At 38.0% G+C, this 11,507-nt stretch overlaps 2 protein-coding genes across 5 annotated transcripts; one reads left to right on the forward strand and one right to left on the reverse strand.

The window, feature by feature from the left end:
- Window positions 1-6: 6 nt before the first annotated feature.
- LOC103379135 (phenazine biosynthesis-like domain-containing protein 1) lies at window positions 7-2,817 on the reverse strand. Its single transcript, XM_008310588.3, has 10 exons — window positions 2,610-2,817; window positions 2,336-2,435; window positions 1,971-2,069; window positions 1,772-1,881; window positions 1,547-1,576; window positions 1,318-1,406; window positions 741-832; window positions 565-648; window positions 374-436; window positions 7-287 (listed from the first exon to the last, which is right to left on the reverse strand). The coding sequence occupies exons 1-10, from the start codon at window positions 2,691-2,693 to the stop codon at window positions 175-177; spliced, it is 864 nt and encodes a 287-aa protein (XP_008308810.1). The 5' UTR covers window positions 2,694-2,817; the 3' UTR covers window positions 7-174.
- Window positions 2,818-3,450: 633 nt separating this feature from the next.
- Window positions 3,451-10,548, forward strand: hnrnph3 (heterogeneous nuclear ribonucleoprotein H3 (2H9)). 4 transcript variants are annotated; one of them, XM_008310590.3, is made up of 11 exons: window positions 3,451-3,591; window positions 4,332-4,430; window positions 4,795-4,950; window positions 5,233-5,376; window positions 6,988-7,126; window positions 7,868-8,067; window positions 8,526-8,621; window positions 8,878-8,993; window positions 9,234-9,369; window positions 9,493-9,549; window positions 9,671-10,548. In XM_008310590.3, the coding sequence occupies exons 2-11, from the start codon at window positions 4,343-4,345 to the stop codon at window positions 9,745-9,747; spliced, it is 1,209 nt and encodes a 402-aa protein (XP_008308812.1). In that variant the 5' UTR covers window positions 3,451-3,591; window positions 4,332-4,342; the 3' UTR covers window positions 9,748-10,548. The 4 variants fall into 4 exon arrangements, 3 of the variants coding, with proteins under 3 accessions (XP_008308812.1, XP_024911498.1, XP_024911499.1); XM_025055730.1 differs by lacking the exon at window positions 3,451-3,591 and adding an exon at window positions 3,673-4,058; XM_025055731.1 differs by lacking the exon at window positions 3,451-3,591 and adding an exon at window positions 3,673-3,940.
- Window positions 10,549-11,507: the final 959 nt, after the last annotated feature.

The raw sequence follows: 11,507 nt of genomic DNA on the forward strand, positions 1-11,507 counted from the left end.
GGATTCATAAAGTAATGACATGATGTCATAGCAAAAATCAGAAAAAAAGTAAGTTTTGTTTCTACCTCCTGTTTATATGTTAATTATTTAATTGTGAATAAATAATACAAATCTGAACAAATAATGTGGTGAGACGTTTGATTCTGTGCTGTGGACGTGTGGTGTGTGAGGTGACTACAGCGTGAGCGCCCCCCTCAGTACAGTGACAGTTTGTCCAGATATGTTTATTCTTCCGTCATCTCTCACTTCCAGCTTCAGCCCCCCGCCACGACTGGAACATTGGTACGCTGCACAAAACAGTTGAAACAGTTTCTAGATGGAAATGTATATATTTATATATATAGATAGATAAAACCCATGCAAAGGTATTTACCCAGCAGTTTCTTCTTTCCCAGTTCTTTAGACCAGTAACTGCCGAGTACAGTATGAGCAGAACCTGAAAGAAGAAAACAGAAAAAGAAAAGCTGATACAATGTTGTCTGAAATGTTTATGTAAATTGTAAAAAGAACCAAAAAAATGCTCCATTAAATTGTGCAGTTTGTGAACTGGTTTCTTTGACTGACCAGTGACAGGATCTTCAGGGATACCGTTCCATGGAGCGAAATATCTGGAGTAGAAGTCATATCCAGGCTGGGACTCTGGAGAACCTTCACAGTAATTTCTTACTTTATTTCTGGCTTGAACTATCTTTGAATTGTCCCCAGATGTCACAGAAAATTCATCTTTTTTTATTCAGTACCTTTTATAGTGACAATCACTCCTTTGACTCGTCCACTTCTCTCACTGTTCTGTAGGGCGACAGCATCCACTTTCAGATGGGTGAGCACTGACCTGAAAATAACGACGAGCCTTGAGGTGATGTGGATGTGAAGATTACTCATATAAACACTTGTGGTGCAGTTTTGGGGCAAATAGAGATAAAACATTTCAAACTAAGGCTCAGGGACCAATATAAGACACAAGAAAAAAAATATAATTTATTCAACTTCAATACAAAAGATAGTTATTAATTAGTGTTTACCAAAACAAGTTAGTAGATAGTTAAGTATACATTTATCTAAAATCTTACCATTTCTCTGTATTGCATCTTTTTTTTCTTTTTTTTTAGGTAAGACAAGGGTGAATGTAAACGTTTTGATTTCCTAATACTAGAAAGAAATACCTAAAGGATATTATGTCTGACATAGTGCTGGCAAGCCTTACAGTAAATCAAAATCTAATGCTAGTGCAACATCCTGTTATGCAGAGTGCTAACATGATTAGCTGTGCATGTTTGTGTCTGTGTGAAAGGGAGATTGAGTTGTTGTGATAGAAACCTGTCACAGCTGTCAGTCAGTCGAACCATCAGTTTCTTGGTGGTTGTACTCAGGTGGACACTGTGAACCGTGTTGTTTCCAACTGCAGCCTGTGTCACTCAGAAACCAGAAAAATAGAAAAGTCAAAAACACTGCTGGGAATGCCAAGACCAGAACACACACAAGGCATATGCTGTAGCTGAACTGAGAGTGGGAGAATATACATTTCTGTAAGATCTGTTATACTGACCTTGATGACATCACTAAATTCATTGGGGTCCTGGCAGACAGATGAGACAATAATAATAATAATTTGTTAGCCCCACAGTGAGAAAACAAGCATCAGTGGACCGCATTTTTACAAAAGACTAGAAAAAAATGATGTCCTCTGTAGGTACTGTCAATAGAGATTGAAGATGATTGAAGTCCCCTTGGAACCAGCTGTCTAAGGAGTTTATCTGAGTACAGACTGTACCTGCTGGACAGGTGGGTTAAGAGGGAAGTCCATGACGTATTCATCTTTGAGCTGAGCGACAGCCAGGTCTCCACTCCTGGTCTCAAACACCAGCACAGGGTTGACATTCTCTAACAGAGTTATTACAAAGTCATTTTTAACATTGTTTAAGCCATTCTTAACTTGAGTACATACTGATGTGGATGCATGTGTATCTTACTCTTATGCTGGAAAAGCACGGCAGCAGAGGCCAGAGTAGCATGGCCACAGAGATTCACTTCAGTGGTCGGTGTAAACCAGCGGAGACGAAATCTTGATGCTACCAATCAGTTGAAGGACGAGTAGATTATCACAAACTCTAAGTTTAAATATGTGCTAGAAGTACTACAGTTTAAATATAATTAAGTTTAAGTTTAAGTATAGATTAAGTTTAAACTATATAAGATAAAGTTTAAATATGTGCTAGAAGTACTACAATGTTAAAAAAAATTGTCCGTGGCACACAAAATGCAAAATTTAAATTTTATTAACATTAAATATTAAATAATTGCTATCATTGCAGTACAGTTGCAGTCATTTTCTAACCTGTGGAGAAACTATCAGAGGTCTGGATCTTGGTGATGAACACTGTTTCTGACAGGTTGATCTCTGCTGCTATCTTCTGATACAAATCATCCGTCAGCTCCTGTTACAACAAACATTTTTTTGTATTGCAACATGTTTTTGCATAAGTGCAGAATGGGACCTGTAGGATCATTCACCATGCAACTATTACAGCACAACATAAATTCCAGTAATTTTGCTGAGACAGGTATTAAAGTGCCGGCTTCTTAACAGTTACATGAATGTCTTTACTTACATGCGTTATGGGACACACAGCTGCAGGGTTGCCTTTAAAAGGTACATTAGTAAAGGCATCCACTGTAAATACTGGGATCTCCATGACGATAGGAATTTAAATTAAGTGGTTAGAAGTAAAAAAAAAAGATTTTAAAAAGTACCTCAGCAATAAGGCAGAGAGCACTGTTTGTTCTGGACACTGTTAGCCCAATATGGTTCATGGACTTTGGACCTTGTCTGTCTGGTGTCAGCCAGTCCTACCTCAGTTTAACTTTTTACATCAGCTTCTACCAATATAACTGTTTAGCAAAGCACTAAGTAATACACGTTTTCTTTCAAAAAGAGGTTGCCACGGATCGAAAATTGGGTTTCAGGTAATAACGTTAATCTACATCTTTAGTCGTGTAGTGTAAAGCATAAAGGTTTAGGATCATACTAATACAGAATGATCCTAAACTAGTGAGGAAAGAATATGATTAAAGAGAAAAGTTTGGGTTACGTAACAAGTATTTCTCTCGCTTAATAAATAGATCTTGATATACCAACTCGGAACTACAATGTTAAGTTGAGCAGAGTATACTATATGGTATAATAATATAATATGTATATTATATGTATGCAATATGTATATTTTCTTGTTTATAATGTATATTTTTTTCTAAAGGTTTACTTTAATTTTTGAGTGCTCTTTGCTTTTTAGTTCTTTTTTACTCTATTTATTGTGTTAACTCCTCTTCTCTCTTTTTCTGCACTGCCTACTGTACTGGTATGTTTCCCCCAAGGGGGATGAATAAAGCCCTACTCTACTCTCTACTCTACTCTAATATTTTGGGGTTATCTGCAACCTACATACTGCAGTTACAGCAGCAAGGGGGCGTGGTTTGGGACGAACGTAAATCCTGTTTCCAGCAAATCTCGCGAGGTTATACCTGTGAGCGTCTGTCGGTGGTGTCACCTGAGACTCGGGACCGGACGGGGGCAGACCAGGGATATAGGAAAATGTAAGACATTTTCATGTTTTAATCAATGTCGTTCGTCTGTTAGTGGATATTTTCATTGACAAATCCAATGCATAAGGTCTGAATTACAGGAAGTGTCCCCTACATTTGACCGCTATCCGTGTCCTGGCGTTAGCCGCCTTTAGCAGCTAACTGCTAACTACCGCAAGTGTTGCTCAGCTAACACAAGCTCTTCCGGCCAAGCGCAGCTTGGCACCTAACCGTGTGTCGTGGGGTTCATCTTCAATTTTCCTGAACTTCCCAGCTAGTGTTTATGCAAAACTTTAAAAACACATGAGTTGTGAGTTTTTAGAAAGTTGAATTCGCGGAACCGGAGACAACCAAGTCGGAGGTAATGCAAATTAGCTTATTTTACGGCTGTGGCAGCGACCCAAACTTACCAAGCGCTAAACCAATACGGAGTCAACTTTCATCATTCTCCGGGCAAAATGAAAAATGTCACAAACATGGTTCGTTTGTTTTAAATACGATGTCAGTTTCTTAATTAAATTATTTACAAGGTAGATAAAATTATACGGACGACTTGGTGAAAATGGTAGTCCCTGTTTTAAAGTTCAATATACGGTTATGTATTGTTATTGAGTTGTAACGTTATGTAAACAGTACACGACCTCGTGTACGTATACACTACGATATGTTGTAACATATACAGGATAACATGCTTGAATTTCAACACTTATAATACTTTAATTAAATGTGCTTCTTCTCTATTATTTTTAAAGTGGCAGTGAGGATGTCTTCAAGTGATGAAGGCTACGTGGTACGTGTTAGAGGACTACCCTGGTCCTGCACCCAGGAGGAGGTGGCCAGTTTCTTCTCTGGTGAGAAAATACATACATTGGTGCTGCACAAGGAAACATGTAAACAATTCAAAATACGAACACTATGTTGAACTCTTTTTTTTTTTTTTTTTTTTTTCCCAGTGGGGTTGTCTTTTAACATTTAATGAGAGTTGGGGAAAAGTACTAGTCCAGACCATTGGTTCAACAATAATGTGGTTTCTAGTGTTTAGTGCATTTTCTTTAAAGAAACGGCATAACAAAGGACAAAAGCCTTAATCACTTTAAAGGCAAGCAACCCTTTGGTTTTAATGCATGTGGCAGGAAGTCTGTTAAGTAACAAGAAAAGCAAAACAGTCAGGACAACAATGCATTTAACTCTGAACTTAATTTTCCATTCTTACAGATTGTGACATTGTTGGAAAAGTAAACGGAGTTTGTTTCACCTATTCCAAAGAAGGCCGTCCCAGTGGTGAAGCATTTATTGAACTTAAAACAGCCGATGATTTCAAGAGCGCCCTTTCTAAGGATCGTAAATACATGGGACACCGCTATGTAGAGGGTGAGTAACATTTATTACATTTTAAATGTTTTGTCACATCTTGAAATCTTGCTACTAAAATAATATTGTTCCTGTGTTGTTGTGTGTTGAGGCTGGTTTTAAAATATATTTGGTTTGAATTCGTGTTTTACGATATTAACAAGTTATAAGCGCTTGCAAATAATTTTGTTTGTATAGTTTATTTGTTGTTTTGGCAACTTGGAGTATGACATTTTGTCTCTTTCTGGTTGAAGTATTCTGGCAACTTGGAGTATGACATATTTTGTCTCTTTCTGGTTGAAGTATTCAAGTCAAAACGTAGTGAAATGGACTGGGTGCTGAAACGCAATGGTCCCATGGACTATGAAAGCGGCAGTGGCTGCATGCTGAGGTTGAGAGGTCTGCCCTTTGGCTGCAGCAAGGAGGAGATTGTCCAGTTCTTCTCAGGTAAAGACGTTTGGTCTTTTTTTTTTAACTGCACCTAGAGGACACCAAGTGTATTAATCTCAGTGATACTATTTATAGACTTGCAGTAAATTGTGTGGTATAGCTTATTACTTATTAAACTACTAATTATAATACAGCTTACAAATGTACACACTGAGCCTATATTGCAATGCAAGGCCAATTACTAGTCACAATTCTTTTTGGAGTTTTTTTAGCGCATGAAAAATTACAACATTATACCGTTACTGTTTTGTCAGTATTTGAATTATTACATTTTAATAGAAACTAAACAAAAACACAGAAAGGACTGTTATTTATATCAGAATATCTTATCCCATAGATTTTTAAAACAAATCTAGTTTTAAATCTGACTAAATGATAGCTCTATGAAGTTTGTATTGCTGTAGCTGGTGAGGTTGGTAAGAAACTATATCCAAATGTGTGTCACGATCCAAACATGTAACGTCTTTGTGTTTGTAGTGTAAGTACTGTCCTACTGTATTGACCAGAATGTCTTTGTAATGAAGTGTTTTCCTCCTCATTGTTAACTCCTTATTTATCTTGTTTGTGTTGAACTAGTTGTATATCATGCCTCCCAAAAGTGTCTTTAAAGAACAGAATGGGCTGGGCTGGTTTGGCTAAGGGAACAGCACTGTCATACTGATCTGCGGTCAGTGCTTTCTGGTTTCCACATATGTCTCCAGGCCAGAAAGAGACTATTTAAATTAATCAGAAATTAAGATGCTTCACCTCTAAAAATATGGCAGTGGGCAGACAACATAATACAGTATAAAATATTTATGCAATACTTCCATAATAAAATAACATATACAACAGTATAAAATATTTATGCAATACTTCATACAATGTACCATTAAATGTTATTTTCCCTCCTTTTTAGTTTCTCATTTTGTGAATAAAAGTTGATTATTTTTCTGTGTGCCATACAGGCAACAAAAACTTAAATTACTGTGTGATACATAATTATGTAGCATGTTACAATAACCTTTTTAAAAATAATTTTTACATGCTTCTGTTGAAAACAATACTCAATCTTATCAAATGATTTGCCACCATCTGTGGAAAGTCTTTTTTTTAAATTAAATTCATTGAGGTTTTATATGTGTCATGGTCATGGTGTCTTTAACGCAGATGTACATGTGTGGAGTGTTATCACAGTAAGAACGATATCAAGCACTTGCTCCAATAAAAGAAGGCTGCGTAGACTGTCAAATGACAAAAGCCTGATGGGGTTTCCATGTTGACACATACTTTTCTCTGAATCAATTACTACGTCATCTTAAAAGAACCATCCGTCCATTAACACCTCTGCATTTTTCATAGTCCTTGGTCTATGCTGATCCCAGGCCAGTATTTGCTCTGTTCCCTTAGCCGACATCTCAAAAGTATAATTTATATAATATAATTGTTCAGATGCTCCCTTCAATTCAAGTCAAATTATTACGGACAAGTTGATGTTTTATATGCTGTCCTAACATACAGTATATACATGATTACTCATCCAAAGCTCCAGTGATGCAGAGGGTGTTGTTCTCTCTATTCTATATCAGCCTACCTACCGACCAATGTATTTGTGTGCTTGGGTTAAAGGGTTGAGAATCGTGCCAAATGGGATTACTCTGCCAGTGGACTACCAGGGGAGGAGCACAGGGGAAGCCTTCGTGCAGTTTGCCTCAAAGGAGATAGCAGAAAAGGCTCTGGGGAAACACAAGGAAAGAATAGGGCACAGGTGGGACAGATGGGGAAAGGGATGGGCTGGAATGGGATGGGCTGCTGCTGTAGCACTTATGGGGGGAAATGGGAGTCAATATCAGACTACTGTCGTAACAATGGAATGGGTTGTGTGATAAAATGAGTTTGTATGCTTAAGTAATGTTGGTGTAATGGGAAGTCAGTTGGGTGGGACGTGGGTAATTAAAAAAATGTTAATGGGATTAATGGGTTCCTTTGCATTGTTAATGATGGTGTGATTTTTAGCAGGGTGAAAAAGAAGTGATGTATGAACCTTACAATTAATGCAGTGTGATTAATTTTATGATACTTTTGAAAGGGAGCTATTTACAATACGGGATCGTTTGGGAACATTCATCACACTTTGTGTAACCCCCCATTGTTGTTTTATGTTAGTGATCAAAGTTTACAGCCCAAGAAGGGATAAAAATATCCACGAATAGCGGACAAGAGTCAGAGCACTCTTAAAAACACGCTGATTTAGTAAAAGGTTGAAAAGCAACATTTAAAATCCAAGTCTGTTTTAATTTAAGAATTAACACTGCTGCAAAAATCAAGTTTCAAGTTCAGCCCTAAGCCCAGTAAAGTTTGGTGTTGTTGAGATTGTCTTAATAAATCAGTCCAAACCATTTTTTTAAATAAATCCTTTTTTTAAGTTTTTACATTCACATATAGCGTGTGTCTATGTCTTAACTTTAAACCTCTGTCCCCTACATCACTCGGGCCTCTGGTCTTACAGGTACATAGAGATTTTTAAAAGCAGTCGTAATGAGATCAGAGCCTACTATGAACCAGCTCGAAGAGGGGTTGGAGCCCAGAGGCCAGGACCCTACGACAGACCGATGGTGTCGGGCCCGCGGGGAGGGTTCTTTGGGCCCAGCCTCAATCGGGGGGGCAGCATGATGAACAACATGAGAGGTGGAGGGGGCTATGGAGGAGGTGAGTGTGCCACGTTTTTACTAGCTCAAAGGGCAATGGAATGATGTAATGACAGTGAGGAGAATCATAAAAAAAGAAATACTTTTGTATGTTTGTATATATATGTGCATATATATATACATGTATATCTGTGTATATATTTATAATTTTATATATAGGTATATAGATGTATGTTTGTGTGTAAGAATGTCTTCATATATAAATGTATTTATATATACTGTATATATATGTGTATATATGTATATATGTGTATATATGTATATATATATCTGTATATATATATGTGTGTGTGTGTGTCCATGTGTGTTAGGCAAATGTATGATGTATTTTATGTACATATGTATGTATTTGGGGGACATTTGGTGTTTTTTTTTAAGCTTGAATATGTGTTACTGCTCTTGTGTTTCCTCTTCCATAATACTGTCTTCCTCTGCTTCTGTGTTGGTAACTGTTTCCAGGTTACAGTGGCTTTGACAATTACAATGGTTTCAACAACTATGGATTTGGCAACGACGTTTTTGACGATCGAATGAGGGGAGACAGGGGGGGAAGAGGTGAAGTTACTGAGGAGATGGGGCTCATGAAGCTTTAATCAACAATATATTTCAGCAATACTTTTTAAAAAAAATTTTATTTGCTGTTATTTAAATAGTCGTTTAACAAAGAAATGTCACGATGGCTTGGTTTAACAAAGAAATGTCATGATGGCTTGAACATTCCTTCCCTCACAGAGGTTTGTGTCGGTGATCAGATCAACATTCCTGCCCTCACAGAGGTTTGTGTCGGTGATCACATGTTTATTTGGCACAGGGATGGGAGGCCACAGTTATGATGACCATGTTGACGGGGGTGCAGGCTTTCACGGAGGCCACTTTGTCCACATGAGAGGTCTGCCTTTCCGTGCCACAGAGGGCGATGTTGCAAAGGTAAGAACACAAGCTGAAGTCGGCGTTAACCTGTAGGTATATGTTAGATATATTATTATTAAAGAAAGTTAATAAGTTAAAGAAATGTTTTTTTTGACCTGATGATAAAACTCTCCCAGGCTGTCAGAGAGATGTCTCAATGTGTTTTATTATGTTATTATTAAAATTACATCATCTTTCTTAGAACTTTTTGACTTGATCCTAGTATTTCTGTGCGTTTTCGTCTCGTCCTTCGTTTAGTTCTTCACCCCTCTGAATCCACTGAGGGTTCACATCGATGTGGCTCCTAACGGCAAGTCGACTGGAGAAGCTGACGTGGAGTTTCGCTCCCACGAAGATGCCGTGGCCGCCATGTCTAAAGACAAGAACCACATGCGTACATTCTCTTCTTCAGTTTCAGTTTGTTTTACATTTATTGCATTTTTAAGAAAGCTGTGAAAAGAAGAATACAAAGTCTCTACATTTAGTATTAAAAGTGTGTTTGTGTTCACTGTCACAGAGCATCGCTACATCGAGCTGTTCCTCAATTCCACGGCTAGTGGACCTGCTGAAATGAGTGAGTGTCAAACGTGGCCTTCAGTCATCACCATGACAACATTGACGCCTCAGTTCAAAGGAACTGTTTCCTGTTCATCGAAAACATTTTAAAATGTATCTCTGGTTACAATCATCCTCAGGTCGCGGTGGATGTTACTACGGTAATTCCGGAGGAGGTGGAGCCTCAAGGAACAGTGGGCTGCGCGGTTCATACTGATCATGACTTACCATGTGTGAGATTATGACTTTATATCCAGGGCACCGAAGAATTGTCCCACAACAGTGAAGGGTTTAAGAGTCTCTACACACAGAGGTACAGGCAGTGAGTTGTTTGTTTTCTTATTTTGTTCTGGTTCATCATGTTGTTGTGTGTTTGCTGACTTTGTATTCACGCAATATGATGTAAAAGCTTAACATTTCTACATGTCCTAGGAATGGTTCTGTGCTTTCCACTGTGCTTCATTGTTTACAAACATGTTTTCAAAAATACCGTTGACAAAATTAGTCTTAGTCTAAAAGAAGTGGACATAATTAAACCCTGGTGGCTACAGGGAAACACAGCAGTTTGTATTTCAGTTCTGATTTGGTTTTTGATGTTAAAAATTGCAGTTGTTTGAATTTCATTTTAAAATGTAATTTATTCCAGGCTAACTGAACATGAAAGATAATTTATATTTTGGTCTAAACAAACCTTAATTGGCAAAGTGGGTAACAAGTGATTATTAAAAATATATTAAATACCTGAAAGAAAGGGTAGTCAGGCAATTCATTTAACCCAATTTTATGTGTCTTAAACTGTTTATTTTTATTGTCTCTCCTGCTTTGAAATGTTTGGTAAATGTGAGCCAGTGTGAGGTTGTTTTTTTTATTGTTTCCCACAATTCAGTAAAGTTTCAAACTTAGTTGAAATTGTATTCCACTCTCAGAGAGGGGAAGTGAAATCAAGTCTATATTTGAGCTGTAAGATAGCGTCTGCAGCTGTTGTACATTTTGTCTAATAAATTTTATATTTAATTCACTTTTTTTTCCCTGTCTGTCTCCAACGCTGAACCGACAGTAGAGGGCACTAGTCTCTGAATAAGAATTTATTTAGATAAAAAGTTGTCGTGATTGTTATACAACAACATACTGTATGTAAACGTAATCTATTCAAATCTGTGTGTTTGTGTGTGTGTTTGTGTCTGTGTGTGTGTTTGTGTCTCTGTGTCTGTATGTGTGTGTGTCTGTCTCTGTGTGTGTGTTTGTGTGTTTGTGTGTGTGTCTGTGTGTGTGTTTGTGTCTGTGTGTGTGTGTGTTTGTGTCTGTGTGTGTGTGTGTTTGTGTCTGTGTGTCTGTGTGTCTGTGTCTCTGTGTGTGTGTGTGTGTGTTTGTGTCTGTGTGTCTGTGTGTCTGTGTCTCTGTGTGTGTGTGTGTGTGTTTGTGTCTGTGTGTACTCAGACAGTGTGTATCGACCGTCCTCAGTAAGTCCTTCCTAACTCCACTTGGTTTTGGCTTCCAGGCTGCTGTGTCGTAAAAAGTGGCGAGTGTGTGTTTGTATCTGTGTGTCTCTGTGTCTGTGTGTGTGTATGTGTGTGTGTCTGTATGTGTGTGGCTGTGGGTTTGTCTCTGTGTGTGTGTGTCTCTCTGTGTGTGTGTGTCTGTATGTGTGTGGCTGTGGGTTTGTCTCTGTGTGTGTGTTTCAATGTGTGTCTGTGTGTGTCTGTGTGTGTGTATGTGTGTGTGTCTCTGTGTGTGTGTGTCTGTATGTGTGTGTCTGTGGGTTTGTCTCTGTGTGTGTGTTTGTGTCTCTGTGTCTGTGTGTGTGTCTGTGTTTGTAGCTATGTCCATTTCTGTTGTAAAAATTCAGAAAAAATATACACACAGAGAAAGTTGGTGTACCGAAAAAGTGGTACGCCAACTTTCTGTGTGTGTGTCTGTATGTGTGTGTCTGTGGGTTTGTCTCTGTGTGTGTGTTTCAATGTGTGTCTGTGTGTGTGT

This window comes from Cynoglossus semilaevis, chromosome 5, assembly GCF_000523025.1.
Source record: "Cynoglossus semilaevis isolate Cse_v1.0 chromosome 5, Cse_v1.0, whole genome shotgun sequence".
NCBI lineage: Eukaryota > Metazoa > Chordata > Actinopteri > Pleuronectiformes > Cynoglossidae > Cynoglossus > Cynoglossus semilaevis.